This window comes from Mobula birostris, chromosome 31, assembly GCF_030028105.1.
Source record: "Mobula birostris isolate sMobBir1 chromosome 31, sMobBir1.hap1, whole genome shotgun sequence".
Taxonomy (NCBI): Eukaryota; Metazoa; Chordata; class Chondrichthyes; order Myliobatiformes; family Myliobatidae; genus Mobula; species Mobula birostris.
In genome coordinates, this window is record NC_092400.1 from 10,176,137 (window position 1) to 10,192,918 (window position 16,782).

Below are 16,782 nucleotides of genomic sequence, written 5' to 3' on the forward strand. Positions count from 1 at the left end.
CTTACAATGACCAGAACATGATCTGTGTTTGGAAAATCAGCCTGTATTGCCCCTCATTTTGCAATGCAGAAATACTGTTCAAAGATCGAAATTTTTTTTTGAGCAAGGTTTGCAGGTTCAATCAGCACCAATATTATACACAGAACCTAGAATTGTGTTTCAAGTACAGGCTGAAAAGGTACTTGTATGGCCTCTAGTGGCAGAAATCAGATATGTCACTCTGTTTGTTCCACAATGGTAAAGATGAGTTTTTTTGACATGAGTACATCAAACCACGCAGTGAAATGCGTCATTTGTGTCAACAGCCAACACAGTCTAAATATGTGCTAGGGGCATCCTGCAAGTGTCGCCATGCTTCCGGCACCAACATAACAAGCAAACAACTTATTTACGCCCAACTCTAAGCTGTTCATCTTTGAATTTTGGGAGATAACCAGAACATCTGGAAGAAACGCACACAGTCACAGGGAGAATCAAAAAACACTTTACAGGCAGTGGCAGGAATTGTACCCTGATTGCTAATTACTGACATTTTAATGGCATTATGCTTAATGTTAAGCTATCATGTTGCCAATCATGATCACTAATGATCGTGTGGAATTTTCAAGGCCTGATATAGGTTCTTGAACTAAAACTTTGACTATCTCTTCCTTTGCCTCTACAGATGCTGCTTTGCCTGTTGTGTTCTTCCAGCAATTTGATTTTTTTTTCTCTCTTCAGTTATACTTGTTTGAGGTTTGATACAGTCTAAAATATTAGAGTATATTAAAACAAACTTAAGTTAAGGAATTAGAAGTCATTCCCTGATTACAGTATGGATCCATTTTGGTGAGTAATTGTAACCCAAGTAGTTCACATTCAGAAATGCAAGCACAAACTGAGTTCCTGGATAGCAGAAGATGTCTGCAGCCACATAGCAAATGGCAAATCCCACTCGTTCATATGCAGATGTTGTACATACACTGACTGTTCGTAAGTTGGAAGGACCTACAAGTAAAGTTGTCAATAGCTAGATGCTCTAAAAATGGCAGGGTAACAGTATCCTATGAATGCTACAATAAGGTGGTGATATACTGAGTGATATATAAAGAAACATTGCAGAAATGTTGGAACCCTTTAAAAGTACATGATCAATGTATTAGGCATAATTTCTGGAAAACTCAGCAACATTGAACACCATGCAATCATTTGGTTTTCAAGAAAATTTCAATCTATTCCTTAATATCAGCAAAATTAAAATTTCCAAATAATTCTTTTGCACTTAATTTAGTTTTCATTTTGCTGTTCATGTTTGATTTTATATGCTTCCGAGGGAAAGTTCAAATATTAAACATGTAAAAATGCTCCATAGATATTTTGCTGAATGGAATTATTATAAGTCTTTGAGAGTTTCTTCACAATTCCTGAATATTACTGGTTTGATTGACCAGCAGAACTGATCCAGGTTTCAATATTAGTGATGTTTTATCAAGAAAAATAAACAGTCCCTTCAAGGAAGATTCCAACCAAATCCTTCAGTTTAGTAATCTGAGTAAAGTTCCAGTTGATTTAAAAACCTGCTGAGTTGCAGGTAAACCATACGCTTCCATTAAGGTTGACAAGTTATGCATGTGATTTTCTTTTTGGTTAACTTAGAGAAGTTGTGATATGTTATGTGCTCGAGGAATCTTGTAGTCTATTGCAAAGATAGTTGATTGTAATATACTTAATACACTTTTTTTTGTTGTAAAGCAGGTGATGGGATTTTGCATGCTGTTGTCAGTCATGTGAGTGGGCAAGAAGGAGCTGTAAATTCTACAAGCCCGAAGCATTCTGGTAAAGTTCCTCCAAAAGTAACAAATGAGATGGTTCAGAAAGTCTGGAAGGAGTGCAATTTGAACAAGGCACAACTAAAGTAAGCTTAAATGACTAAGGCATAGAACTGTTAAGTGCTTATACTAGTAATACCATCCATAACCTTGGAATTTCCTGCAGTTTTGTATCAAGATATACTGGTAATAAATACAAATCAACAGTCTGAATGAGAAAAATAATTTGAAGTATTCATGTGCTACTGCACCAAATCTATTTTTATCAATCTAAAACATATTTTAATGCCCCTTTGCATGCAGTAATAGATTCCCACTCAGGGCTTCTCTTCAAGTTGACCAGATTTTCATATACTTCAAGATGCAGATAACTAGTGTGACTTATACTTGCCTTAACAAATAATAGGGTGGCCCTGGCAAGACAAGCAGTGGAAATTTTACTTTTATTTTGCTCTGTATGTAATACAGTTTAGTAGTTTTACACTTCATTTGTCCTCGACATTCAGAAATATTAAATAGGCTCCTCTTTATCTGCGTCATTATGTTCCTTTAGCAAAAGTTGTGTGCCAGTTTCTCTTCATTCTCACCTCAAATTGCTAATCCTTAGTTATTCTAGAAATTGTCTTTTTTTTTGTTACAGTGCCAACATTTTCCTTTTCTACAATCATCCTGACTGCTGAAGAATTTACTACTATTTAATTGATCTATTTGTTTTCCCACTAAAAATTAGATCTTTTAACTTGGCATGTAGCCATTGTGTTTGATGCAGAATCCCAGCCTGTTTTAGTAACTCTGTGCTATTTACTTTTTGCTACCTTCCTGTGTTGACTAGTGAAGAATTAAAATCTTATAGATTCATCTATTTCATCCCTCCGCCTTTCCACACATGGTATATTGAACTTTCATCCCTGTTCTCTTTTCTGTTGCCTTTTGAGATAGTTGATTCCAATATGCTGCTTTTTTTTTGTCTATTTAGCTCACAGCTACTTCCTCAGTGCTGTAAAAACTACATTTGCTGGTATTTTTCACATGGCACCTTTAAAATATGTGTGTATAAATTAAGCTATAAATGTTGAAAACACTGGAAATGCTCAACAGGTTAGACCAAAATAGAGCAAAACAGAGCTACCTTTTGTTTGTATTTAAAGTAGAGATTTGATGTTTGTTACTTAAGCTTAAGTCAATCAACTTGGCACAACAAATGATAAACATGTTAGCTTTTAATAATTCAGTACCTTGTACCTTTATCATTCATACACTTTAGGGGACTGTTGGGCACTCAGAACAATGTCCTTTTTGATCTTCCTCCTTTTAAATACAATGTTCAGAAACAATATTTTGACATGGGATGTATTAGTATTTTTTTAGTAATAAACCTACCCAATTGGGAATTTATACTTGTACAGACGGGCTTATTTGGGCAGTTTCATTTAAGATGATTGGAACGGTATTCCAATGCAATCCAAAAATCAAAATTTTTTGTCTTGTTTGGCAAAGTTGATTTTTAATAGAAGGCACTCTGAATCTCACTACTTTTCCATAAAGGAATGTCCTGTTATTACACTAGATTTTTCTAGTTAGTAAAGAAATGAGCAATATTTCTAACAATTGTAAATACATACACTGTACAGCAAAACTGGTATTAATAGTATTGAAATGTTATTTATGTACTGTAATTATTCAACTGCCATTAATCTTCAGCAAAGCCATTGATTTGTGTAGTTGAACATTTGAAGAAGAATGGATAAGATAACTAACTTGCTTTTTTTTTTGAAACTGGTGCATAAAAGAAGACATTCAACTAGTGAAAATTCTGAGGAAGAGGTGGCCAACAATTCTGCGGCTTGGGATTTTACAGAACCTAGCCAAAGAGCCAATTGTTCTTGTTCAAGGTAGGATATTTCTACTCATTTCCTCTGCTCATGAATGATCTAACATTTTTCTATTTGGGTATTGGTTTCCAGTAAGCACATAAGTATTCTTTTCTTCTGTATCCCCTTCTCCTCACTCAAATCTAAGCACAAAATAAAAACTTCAAGTTAGGTTGGTGAGGGTGGCCTATCTAGCTGATATTCCTAACTATCTAAACTCCTCTTTCCATCTCAGATATATCATTTGATTGTTACTTGATGATGATAGAATGTAAGTTATGCAAAGAAAGCTATTCAAGGAGACCTTCCTTCTCTCTTCATCTCTCCCTTTCTCTTACTAAACGTTTTAGAAAAGGAACATAATGGAAAGTCGTCATCTCAGGTCAATCAGTTTAGACCTTGGACAAGCATGGAGTTCAAGATTTTCCACTTGATTTTGAAGATAAATGCTGAACTTTTTAAAAACAAGTCTATTAAATGTAATCTTCAACAGTCAAGTGTTGCATAATTTGTGCATAGTACATATTGGGAACAGTGGATATGTGCATTCTATTGTGTAGTTTATTTTTGGCCTGCCTGGATTAACCAAACTTTACTGAAAAAGCAATGAGTTACTTATTCAGCATTCATAATCAGCTGCTTAACTGGTTTGTAAGTTTGTCAATGTAACTGACAAGTAAAAATGCTGAAGTTATGAAATTGTAGAAGATAGATGTTATGAGCAGTGACACATTTGTGCCATCAACTTTCTTGCTCTTTTCTTGCCAGAAGAGTAGTCATTTTATTTTTGTGGATCATATTTTGTCCAGTAATCGAGGCAGTGAGAATGCAGTTAACTTTTTCAATGCTGACAGCCAAGAATGCTGTCTGTGTATTTGTGAAAATTTCTCATCCCCTTTTCACTGACTCTCAAATGGCATGAAACCATGGAGTTCTGCAATTCTTTTTGGAAATACCTTGCCAAATATTACTTGCTCATTTTACTGTTCTTCCTCTAGTCCGTTTTTGGCATGCATCATTTAACAATCCATTGAGGTCTAATGTGTACTGGTAGTTCAAAGACGGCATTAGAGTTCATTCTCACAATCCGTTTGCTAGGGGTCTTTAATCATGGAGTGTTCTTCATTTAAATTTCTTCTGACGAAATGTATTAACACTGCATCTTAATTCCAAGTCAAAATTGTGCAAAGGCACTGAGTTGTTCTGATCTTAACTTTTTATCTGATTTTTGAAAGAACTAGATTGAATGGAATAATTAAATTGTTGTTCTCGATCTGAAGTAATCCTTTTGATCTGACAGTTAATTCCCTTTGGGTTTTATTCTTTTACTAATTAAATATGCAGATTTCTGAACTATAGTTCCCCATAATATTTTACGCTATATCTCCCAGCCCAGCATCAGATGGAATTTAACCAGTTTTCATATCTTGCATGGGCTTAAAATAGCAGCAACATCTTCCATTTTTCTGCATGTTGCTTTGTGCTCATGCTATGAACTCTGCTTCCAGTGGAGCAGTACAAACCTCTGGAGTCTCCCATCTGTCAGACTGGGAAACCAGCCTGTTGGAGCAGTGATTTCTCCAATTCAGAGGAACAGACTTGTCAATGGCTGGAAGAATGGCAAGTGTTTATTTTAATTTGTCAAGTCTTAATTTATTTGCATCCACTTTTTGGCACTTAATAAAAATTCTTGACCATGGATTTAGTTTTTAAACAGGTCTCCCGTGTTGAATATTTGAAAATATCAATGACATTCAACCAACATTCAATAACATTGACAACATGGACAGATGATGAGTCTCTGAGTGGGTTTCACCAGCCCTTTCCTGAATGTAGCAGGTTGTCTGTTCTGAGTTAGCCCCCATGCTACCAGTACAAGACAAGATTGGTGCATACTTAACGAAGCAACGTGGTTCAAGGGCAAGCTGCCATTGGACAACAGATCTGTCCCAATGTATTATAAGTTTTTAATTTGGCATAAATGCACAGCATGTTTTTTGGATTGTTACTGCAATATTATGTAATCTACCAGTTCTCAGCAACTGTGTTAGCACTGCTGATCTCACAACTAATTTGAAATAAAGATCTTCAACATTTTGCTCGTAGTTTATCAATGCTGTGTTGATGTCTTTTTATTTGGATGGTTACTTAATTGAAAATGTTAAATATATCCTGCAGGTAAGCCATGTAGCTTGAAAAAGTATTGATATCCAATATATATTTTTAATAGTTCCCATGATTTCATTTCTGAGAACTACTGTTATCACATTCATTGTTATTTTTGACTTTTTTGTTCTGGCCTTGTGCTGTTTGAAAATATTCTTTAAACAAAATGCTTGATTATTGCTGAATTGGCCCTCAACACACTTTTACTTTTCATTTGCAGGCAGAAGCTTCTAAAGCAGCGAAATGCAACAGGCACAAACCGACCACCATCCATTTCTCAGCCTGGCTTCAATACTGGGCTTCCTTGTGCTTCCCTGCCATCATCTGCCTCCTCTAAGCACAAGACAAATGAGAAGCAGGAAAAAGGAGATAAGCAGCAGAAACGGCCAATGACTCCATTTCATCATCGACTGTCATTAACAGATGAGCTTTGTATGGAACAGGATCCTACAGGACAGAAGCTTGGATTAGTTGGTATTGATGTCCCCTTGGAAATGCAAAACAATAGGAAATATGGCAAGCCAGCATCTGGGCCTCCAGGAAACCAGAGCAAGCCACTTAATTTGAATCCTATGGATTCACCACATTCTCCCATCTCTCCTCTTCCGCCAACTCTTAGCCCCCAGCCAAGGGGTCCAGAAGCAGAAGGTTTGGAAGGAGCTCCTGTGCCCATCAATCCATTGCTGTACAGTAATGGCCTGGAACTTCAGGCAATTCCCAGCCTTGATGATAAGACTGGGCTTTTATCACAAAGACTACCACCAGTGCCAGAAGTCAGCGAGACAACTTTATATAACGGTATCACTGCACAAAATTTGGAGTCTTCAGGCAAAATCTCATGGCAGTGTTACAAAACTCTTTCCTGGGCAGAAAGAGAGTTCAGACCACCAGAACTGCACTGTGACAGATGTGATAGCAAGTTGGATAATCCAGATGGTTCAGCACTAAGACGGTAATGTTTGTATTTCAAAATTATTTGTCTTCTATTTGAATTACATTCAAAACTTTGACGTGGTGCTTTGAATTGGATTTGATTTGATTTGGATTTTTAAAATAGAAATCATCACTGATGGCTTTTAAAATATTGGTACATCATATGTTGCTCCATTAATAGGCTTTGTAATTAGCTGTGTCTGAGCAATAATTAGTGGATGATAAAATGAACAAACGAAAAACTTAATTGAAATGGTTAATATACTTGGGTTGAAAGTTGTAAAGCAAAATTATTGTTGTATAAATTATATTTAATTTATTATTTAATGATTACATTTAATAATATATTTATGTTTAATAGAGGCCTTTCACATGTTCCAAATGTCTGAATTAATGGATAGTCCACATATATGAATGAGTGTTTGTGAGATCAGTGAGGTGGGTAGGGGTGGATTTGCAGTGTTGGGCACTGCAAGTATCTTCTGCCTGGTGGAAATGACATTTCTATGTGCCTTCTTTCCCCACTTCCCTTGAGCCACAACAGATGGGAGCCAGGTTGAGCCAAGCAAGCAGAGCTCAGAGCATTGAACAGACTCGCTTAGTCAGTGAGATTGGCTGACTGTCTCTCTGCTTATTCTCCTGTCCATTGTTCATTTCCTATTTATGAACAGTTCTGAGAAACGAAATCCCGTTACAATGGTATGCAAAAGTTTGGGCATCCCTGGTCAAAATTTCTGTTACTGTGAGTAGCTAAGCGAGTAAAAGATGAACTGATTTCCAAAAGGCATAATGTTAAAGATGACATATTTCTTTAATATTTTAAGCAAAAAATACCTTTTTTATTTCCATTTTTTACAGTTTCAAAATAACAAAAAAGGAAAAGGGCCCGAAAGCAAAAGTTTGGGCACCCTGCATGGCAGTACTTACTTACACCACCTTTAGCAAGTATCACAGCTTGGAAACGCTTTTTGTAGCCAGCTGAGAGTCTTTCAATTCTTGTTTGGGGGATTTTCGCCTATTCTTCCTTGCAAAAGGCTTCTAGTTCTGTGAGATTCATGTGAGTTCTATTTTAATTTAATCAGTCAACAGGACTTGTTTCCAAAATGCATTAGGCTTGTTTAGATGTTCCTTTGAACCTTTTGAATAGAACTTTTTGGCAGCAATAAGCAAAGGTATGTTTGGAGAAAAAAGAGTGCAGAATTTCATGAAAAGAACCCCTCACCAACTGTTAAGCACGGGGGTGGATCGATCATGCTTTAGGCTTGTGTTGCAGCCAGTGGCACGGAGAACATTTACTGGTAGAGGGAAGAATGAATTCAATTAAATACCAGCAAATTCTAAAAGCAAACATCACACGGTCTGTAAAAAAGCCAAAGATGAAAAGAGGATGGCTTCTACAACAGGATAATGAACTTAAACACACCTCAAAATCCACAGTGGACTACCTCAAGAGGCGCAAGCTGAAGGTTTTGCCATGGCCCTCACAGTCCCCTGACCTAAACATCATCGAGAATCTGTGGATAGACCTCAAAAGAGCAGTGCATGCAATACGGCCCAAGAATCTCACAGAACTAGAAGCCTCTTGCAAGGAAGAATAGGCGAAAATCCCCCAAACAAGAATTGAAAGACACTCAGCTGGCTACAAAAAGCATTTCCAAGCTGTGATACTTGCCAAAGCGGGTGTTAGTAAGTACTGCCATGCAGGGTGCCCAAACTTTTGCTTCGGGTCCTATTTTCCTTTTTTGTTATTTTGAAACTGTAAAAGATGGAACTAAAAAAAAGTTTTCTCGCTTAAAATATTAAAGAAATGTGTGATCTTTAACTTTATGCCTTTTGGAAATCAGTTCACCTTTTACTCGCTTAGCTAGTCACAGCAACAGAAATTTTGACCGGGGTGCCCAAACTTTTGCATGCCACTGTATAACCTGCAGACTGCCTATATGATCTTCCATATGTCTTACTAGGTATAAATTTGTGTTTTATTTAAAGTTTTTTTTTAACTGAATTCCAAAAACGACGCTATTGCAGACATTTTTTGGCTTTACAGAAGTGCATATGCATTTCCCACTTCATAAAAAGCAAATCCTAGTTTATTTCATTTTGCATAGTATATATTATTTGCCTTAGTATGTAAAAAAAAATTGATAAGCAATGCCTGAAAAATTTGAGTTTAATTGCCATCCACAAATTCATTTTGTCAAATGATTCTACAGTAATACCAGTATCAAATTGTGCAAAGGTAATTAGACTGTCTTTTGAGAACTAATGAGAAAACATTATGTTCTGATTTCAACTACCTGTATTTGTTTTCAAATGTATGTGTTGTGGGGAAATCCCTTCAGGTTATTAATTGTTTAAACAGCAACTCCTAGCTTTTGAGAAAACAAGAAAGTCAAGAAAAACCTTGCACAAAACTGAATTGATCTTTTACATTATTGATGTCCACGTGAGTAATGAAGTAAACTGAGGGAATTGAAGCAAGCACAATATTTCTTCTGTTGATTTTCCTCACAGTTCTGAGTTATATCTCATGGTTTTTTAAGGGCCCAAAACTCACCCAGATCAGGCAGTAAGTATTAAAGTTGCCATTTAAGAATCCAGGTTTGGGACTGAGTTGGACTTGATGGTTGAAGAACAATATTTAGACCCAGAAATCAGCAGAAAGAATAGAAGTAATTTGAAGTTGGACTGAATCAATGAATTCTCGTGTTAGTGGACGAATATATGTTGGGTCAGGGTTTGATTGTCCTTCTATTTGTTGCTAATATGTGTTGATTATCTGGCAACCTAATAACTATCTCCTTTGTTAGAATTTTGTTTTCACATTCCCGATTTTTATAGTAAGCCAGAAAGTAGCTTGTGTGAGTGATCTAGGAGCAGGTCCTTCCTTTATCCTTTGGAGAAGCAGTTGCTTCTTTGTTGACTACCATAATATTTGAGATCAGGAACTACACGAAAATTTGTGAAGACAGATTTGAGGGTGCCATAATTTCACATACTACACTGTTCTGAAGATGTAATAGTTTAAATCTTCATTTTATTTATTATTTTCATTTCATTTAATACATTAATGAATTTTTGATTTATTTAATATATACTTATGTCCTTGGTTTGTGGATGTCACTGTCTGCTAATAGTTGCCATAGTATGTCATACCAATTTGAAGCAACTGAGTAGCAATGCAAGATCATTTAACGGGTAGTTTAGAATCACCACACTGGAGTCAGTTATTGGTTTAAACAAGCTGCCAACAAAGACTGTTTGGAGTCCTTTCCAAGTGGTCAATGGAGGATCATTTGAGTTTCTCTTAACAATTAGTTGGCATCAACAAAGTGACAATGAAATTGAGTTTTTAAAAAGAAATTTAAAGTTGTCATTGCTGGGATTTTAAAACATTCTCTGGAAACATAACAATTACATTTCCCCACTGATATTTTTGTTCCATTTTGATATGGAAGAGACCCATGTATTCCAAATTAAATATCATTTGATGTGTCCTCATCCATTCACTTTAAGAACTTGCTGGCATTCTCTTTACAACTTGCACTGTGACCCAGCTTTGTATCATCAGCAAACTTGGATCTGTATCAAATGGCTCATTTGATGGAGGTTGTGAACAGCTGAAGCCTCGGCACAGAAACGCGTAGCATCCCAGTAGTACCAGCTTCCCAACGTGATAAATACCATTTTGATTTCTGCTGTTTCTTATTGTTAACCAACCCTCGAATCTCGTGCACTAATTTTAATAATGCCTTGTATGCCATTTTATCAAAGGTTTTTATGAAAGTTCATTTGCACCTCATCTACTGGTTTTCCCCTTAATCTTGTACAAACACAAAATGCAAGTAAATCCAGATGTCATTCTCTTTCATGCATCCATGCCAACTGTGCCCAATCCTATCAGTGTTTCTAAATATACTGTTATCTCTGGCTTCATAATAAATTCTGACATTTTCCATGCTACAAATGAAAGGCTAACTAGTCTGTCGTTTCCCTGTTTTCTCTCTCCCTCCTTTCTTAAATAGTGGGTTACAATTACCGAACAGTTCTAGAACCTAGAGTTTTGGAAGAGGTCTACCAGTGCATCCACCAACTCCATAGCCACCTCCAGCAAAACATTGATATCCAGGTTATCGGTTCCTGAATGTTTACTGGCTTATAGTCCCAATAATTTCTCTAATATTTTCTTCACTGTTTATTCTCCACTATTGTCATTAGTTTTCTTTCATCTTTTTCTTTGAAAGACAAAATTTTGATAAGTTTCTTTGGCCTTTATTATTACCTGTATAATATAGCCTGTCTCTAACTGTATGGGATTAACTTCTGCTAATCTTTCCCTTTTCACTTAACTGCGGTAGCTTTTACAGCGTGATTATTTACATATTCTACTTATCAATTTCTTTGATTTAGTCTGCTGAATTTTGAACTGTTTTCATACTTCAGGCTTGTTCCTCTTTTACCAGCATTATAAACCTTTTTCTTGTTCTACTAATTTCAACTTGTCATTGTTAGTCCATTTTTCCTATTATGTATTTGTTATGAACTATGTATTATTACTTGAATGTTAGGTTTTTAAAAAATCTTAATCATTGTAATGTTTCATTTGATTGCTGTTATGGATCTTTCTTTTTAGCCTTTTTAGAACTGAGACTATTTTAGAATCCCTGACATTTTTAAGATGACTTTTAATGTTTCTCAATGGCCAACCTAATTGATTTTTTTATTATAATTGTGCATAGATGCTGTACTATTTTATGGTTCGGCATTTGCATTTCATATTTCCACTTTGCCTATCTGTTTTAAAAGCATTTTACCTGATGTGAACTGTTTGATTTCTGTCCCTCTTTATACACTGTCTTCTTTTTCATTTTTAGACTTCTAGCACAACCTCATAAACGGTTCAAGGTTTCTGAAGAAAGGAGACAGGTACACATTCAGGAAATCAATTACCTGGACCCAACTAGACTAATGCAGCAGCATGGTGAAGGTCCAGGGGAACTTAATGACCCTTATACTTTTGTGGACGGTGACATTGAATACAGCTTTACTTCCATTAAAAAGTTTAAACTGGGTTCCGAAAAAGATGCAACCAAGAAATCGCAACAGAATAAGGTAACATTTCAAATGGTTCACTGAAGTTTTATATTTGCATCCAGATTGTAGAAGGACGCAAAGAATTACATTGCCTGTTGCTGATTTGTTGTATTCTCGTTGTGATTGGTCTTTAACTTTCAAGTGAGACATGAAATCCTCTTCCTGTTTTTACTTCACAGTTTACTTTGTGTTTAACACACTGGTAACGGCTTGTGCCAGGGAAACAGATCTTATCCAAGAAAATTCATCATTTTCTTACAGATATACTTAGTTATTTTTATGTTCCTGATTTGTCCATACTTCTTCCATGGTCTGGTTACTTATACAAAGGTAGAAAAATAAGGATAGTACAAAAAAATCTATTTGGAAAATGAACTTTAAACATTTCAACTGTTGATTTACCTTAATAACACCTGCCTTTTATTTTGGTCACACTGATAAACTAAAATATTTTTGCACAATTTAATGGACTACAATGAGGATAACTTGGAGCAAAAAAAATTAACTTCTGGGACAGTCTGGTAGTCCTGTTTTGAATCTCTTCCATGTATGCAAGTTTATAAATAATGTGCCAAGTGGAACAGAATTTTTGACTGCCACTGGCATATTTAAATTTGGCTATGAGCACAAAAGTATAATATGTTCCGAATAAGTCTTACTGTATCTTGCAGAAATTATTGCACTGTGTCAATTTAGTAAGCAAAATATTGTATTGATTCCAAAATATAAATACTGGAGGAAAGTATGAAAAAATTTAGAAAACTTAACTTGTTCCTGAAGTCCATGTAATAACACCTGCAGAAATAAAAAGCCTTGGAAAATAAAATGTATTGCAAAGTTTGTCTTGACAAAGTGGGATAAAAATTTACACTGATCTATTTGTGTCAGTGCTTAATTTATATATCTTGTAGACCAGTCTAAGATATTTCAGGATTCACTGTTTTTGTTTTCAGCTAGAAGATGGATTTGGTACTAGGGAAGCTGCGCCTACTCATGCCACACAGTTGCCGGATGGAAAAGATGCCATGTCTATTTTTAGCACTGCTCCAAAATCAGGTATCCTCCAATCCTGGTGTCACTGTTGAGAAAAACAAGATACAGAAATACACAGAGACATAGACAGAGACACGCACGCACACACACAAACAGACGGACAAGTGTGCTACTACAAAGTTCTGAGAGCTGGTATACACTCACACTTCTGGCATTTTGAGAGATACTTTCTGCACTACCAAGCTCAAAAGCTACGTTACGCCAATGTAAGTAGCCACCCTCAGTTGTAAGTGCCCACCAGTTGACTATGCATGACCCACACCCTCCCCTCACGTCCCAAACAGTAAATAACTAGGTATCATAACAGATTATCTTATCTTACTAAATTATCTAGTGCTTTCTGGTAGCTGATCCTTTTGAGATGCAGCTTAGCTTACCCCTCCAGCTCACTGCCATGTTCTTGGTTATTTGTCGAACTTGTGATCATTGGCACAAGCAGATTTAAATATGAAATACTAAACTTTTAAAAAAAGAAAAAAAAAAATGCTTACTTGCACTGCTGTGGTCACTGGTTACATAGTGGGTCACAAACATATGTGGGATAAGCCCTCATCTGTTGTGACTGGAAAGATGGTATGTGCAAAAAGTCATTATTCATCACAATAAGCATTCATTCTCTTGGAGACCTTCTCGGTAGAGTTTCTGTAAACTCAAAATGCACCTTTTTTATTGAAGTACGATTCACCATTGAAGATGCATTTACAGTGGGAGTACACTAAGTGACAAGATGTTCTCTGAATGTTCAGATACCTTTGTTGGGACAAAGTAATTCCCACTGGGTTCTAAAAGCTTCTGTAAGCAAAGAATCCAGATAGCCAAAGTTAGTGTTGTGAGGGATGACTGCCAGGTTACACAGAAATAGTGATTGTTGGTGGACAGCATATATGACTATGACACGGTTTGATGTGCTAAATGACAAACTATGTCTGGCCTGGAAGCTTCCTTGATCTCAGTCAAAATGCTACAGAATAAGTGTTTGATGGTTGGTTTGAATGAAGGCTAATTAACATTCCTATTGTCTTACAATTGGTTGATGAAAGTGAGAACTTCCTTATGGTCATGTCAGTTTGCAAACCATTTCTCCTGATCGGTCTCCTGCCATGGACCAGTAGCCTGTGCCTTACAGACATTACTGTTTGTTTACAATGATATCATTTTAATTTCAATTTGTAATTTGTATTTGAACTGTTTTTCTTTGATGACATACTGCACATGCTGGAACATGGAGCAATAAAATGCTGAAGGAACTCATTGAGTGAGGTGGTATGTATGGAGGGAAATAAACAGTCAACACTTTTGGTCAGGACCTTCATCTGGCCTTGTATGAAGGATCTGAACCCAAACATCAGCTTTCTCAACACCTCCATGGATGTTGCCTCCTCCAGCAGCTTTGTTTATTTGAATACTGATACTCATTTGTGTTACTGCCTCCTATCAGCATTATACCATAAACTCCTGAATAATCCCTAACAGAATGCATTTATTCTGATATCACTCTTGAAAAGCACTCGATAGTTTTTTTTTAAAACTCGACATAAGGACTTATTTAGCAAGGAAAATAATTCTAGTATATGGATTGTTTGTTCTTTAGAAACTCGGCAATCTCCAACCGGGCGGACGGTAACTGCAAGCCTCACTCGGGAAACTGATCTGGTGGTGTCTTTGAATGACCTGGACAATCTTTTTGACAACTCTGATGATGAGGAGAATGGAGTAAGCGAATTTACACTTAAAACATGAAACAAGTTTTCAGCAATTGGATATTTGTGATAATTTTAAGTTGCTACTTGTTTATGATGTTGGTCTTTTTAAGGGGACTTGGACCTTAATAAATTTGTAGGTATATGTCAGAATTGTGTGTTAGTTGCAGATACTAATTAACCCACTAATTAGGGTTATCGAAACTTGCTATGACCACCCACAAAAAAAAGTAGTTGCAAGGCTTTGCATTGCAGCTTTCAAGTTAAGTACTTGGTTGTGTTCATAATTAGCTTGATTCCATTATTATAATGGAATTGAATTTAAATTTTATTTATCTCCTTCAATTTAAACTGTTACAAGCATAATATTTTATTGCTCATAGTGCTTTATTTTAATTGTTTTTCCAAGCAATAAATTGTTTTGATCAGAACATTAAATAGGCTATTAAAATTTGATCAGTGTTGCATCCAGCAGTGTTATTACATTTTTCAGAGGATTTTTAAAAAAATTGTTGTTTTTATTGAAATGTTTACATTTTTTATGATTGTGGCTTTACACTTTGTATTTATTGCTATTTTTTATACCAGAAAATCCCCAGTCATCAAACTGATTGGCATTGGAATTTTTCTTGCTTTATATTGACACTGTTTTTAATTGGAGAATAATAAATCTGTGGACATAACCTGCATAAAATTTGTCAAGTAGAAGAAAATAATGGAAGCACTCAGCAAGCTTTCTCTTGCAAAGAACACCAATTTACCTATTGTGTAGCTGTTCTTCCTCTCTGAGAAGATCTTTATCCTAGTTATTAATTACAGCTTGTTTTCATTCTGTCAGAACTTGAGGAAACAAGGCAGCACTTTGGTGGATTTTCTGATATAAGTGGGTATATTACTGCCGGGTTTTATTAGTTTGTTATCATCCCACGTTATAGGTACAGTGGAGCTTTTGCATGCATCCATACAGGCCATTTCATCAGTGCATTGAAGTAATACAAGGGAAGACAACAGAATGCAGAATAAAGTGCTGCAATTATAGAGAAAGCATAGTGCTACGTAACAGTAAGGTACAGACAAATAATGAAGTACATTGTGAGTACAGGAGTCTTTTCCTAATGGATTTCCGCCATTACAATTAACATGGATCTCCATCTAATCCATGTTTTCCAAACTGTCCTGTTCGTTTCATAGCTCTAAATGTTTATCTACTTTGAGGCAACCTTGAAAAGAACTGCATTTCAAAACCAGATAGTTCAATATTGAGAGTGAAAAATTAAATAAATTCTCAAAAAAATAATTATTTTAAAATTTGATTATTTAGTCATAGGGCCTCAGACTAAATAAAATTGTGAATGTTTGGGATAGTTAGAAGAGATGGAGGAAGGTGGAAGAAATTTTTCTGAAATTCACCCAACTTTAACTTATTCAGCAATTGACTGGTTTTCTTGTTTACTTGGTAAAAATTCAAATTGATTTTAAAAAGTAAGTTTTAAATTTATAATTTATCTACTTCTCTGATATTTGCAGACGGCTTCTCCGACACGATCTAAACCAGCAAATGCAGGGTCAGAAGATCGGGCAGTTGGCAAAGACGTGAAGACTACAGGGCCTTACCCTCCAAGTATGCATTTAAGCAGACTGTCAATATTTTTGATGTTCTGGTCCTGCGAATATTGCAGATTTATTGAAGGGAGGATCGGGCTATATTAGTTAACACAATTACAAAAATTCATTATTTACTAATAATTACAATATTTAGAAGACCCAATAGTTACAAAACTTTATGTAATTTGGATGGTGAGGAGAAAGAAATGGTTAATAATTTAGAGTGTGCATAAAAGCGGACTTTATCTAGTGTGTTTTTTTTCCAGCTGTTGCTGACCTGCAAAGAATGTTTCCAACCCCTCCATCTCTGGAACAACATCCAGCATTCTCTCCAGTAATGAACTACAAAGATGGTGTTAATTCTGAGATGGTTGCAGGGATTAACAGTGTGGAAAATCCAGTGAGCAGTGTAACTACAGCCCAGTTCACTGAATTCAAAATGGAGGTGGAAGATGGACTGGGCAGCCCTAAGCCTGAAGAATTAACAGTTAGTAAAAACGAAAGATGCTTTTCTAAAATAAAGTTTCTATTGAAATTGTTGGTGTTTTATCT

General features: G+C 35.8%; 1 protein-coding gene across 2 annotated transcripts in view; it reads left to right on the plus strand.

Annotated features, from left to right (window-relative positions):
• Nucleotides 1–16,782, plus strand: part of LOC140190970 (mediator of RNA polymerase II transcription subunit 13-like) — a 179,022-nt gene that overhangs the window by 134,233 nt on the left and 28,007 nt on the right. Inside the window, exons 8-15 of one of the 2 annotated variants that reach the window (XM_072247982.1) lie at nucleotides 1,732–1,894; nucleotides 3,599–3,700; nucleotides 6,066–6,797; nucleotides 11,653–11,890; nucleotides 12,826–12,928; nucleotides 14,517–14,638; nucleotides 16,153–16,246; nucleotides 16,497–16,717. In XM_072247982.1, coding sequence (XP_072104083.1) covers nucleotides 1,732–1,894; nucleotides 3,599–3,700; nucleotides 6,066–6,797; nucleotides 11,653–11,890; nucleotides 12,826–12,928; nucleotides 14,517–14,638; nucleotides 16,153–16,246; nucleotides 16,497–16,717 — 1,775 coding nt within the window. The remainder of the gene's footprint in view (nucleotides 1–1,731; nucleotides 1,895–3,598; nucleotides 3,701–6,065; nucleotides 6,798–11,652; nucleotides 11,891–12,825; nucleotides 12,929–14,516; nucleotides 14,639–16,152; nucleotides 16,247–16,496; nucleotides 16,718–16,782) is intronic. The other variant, XM_072247983.1, reaches the window with a different exon arrangement.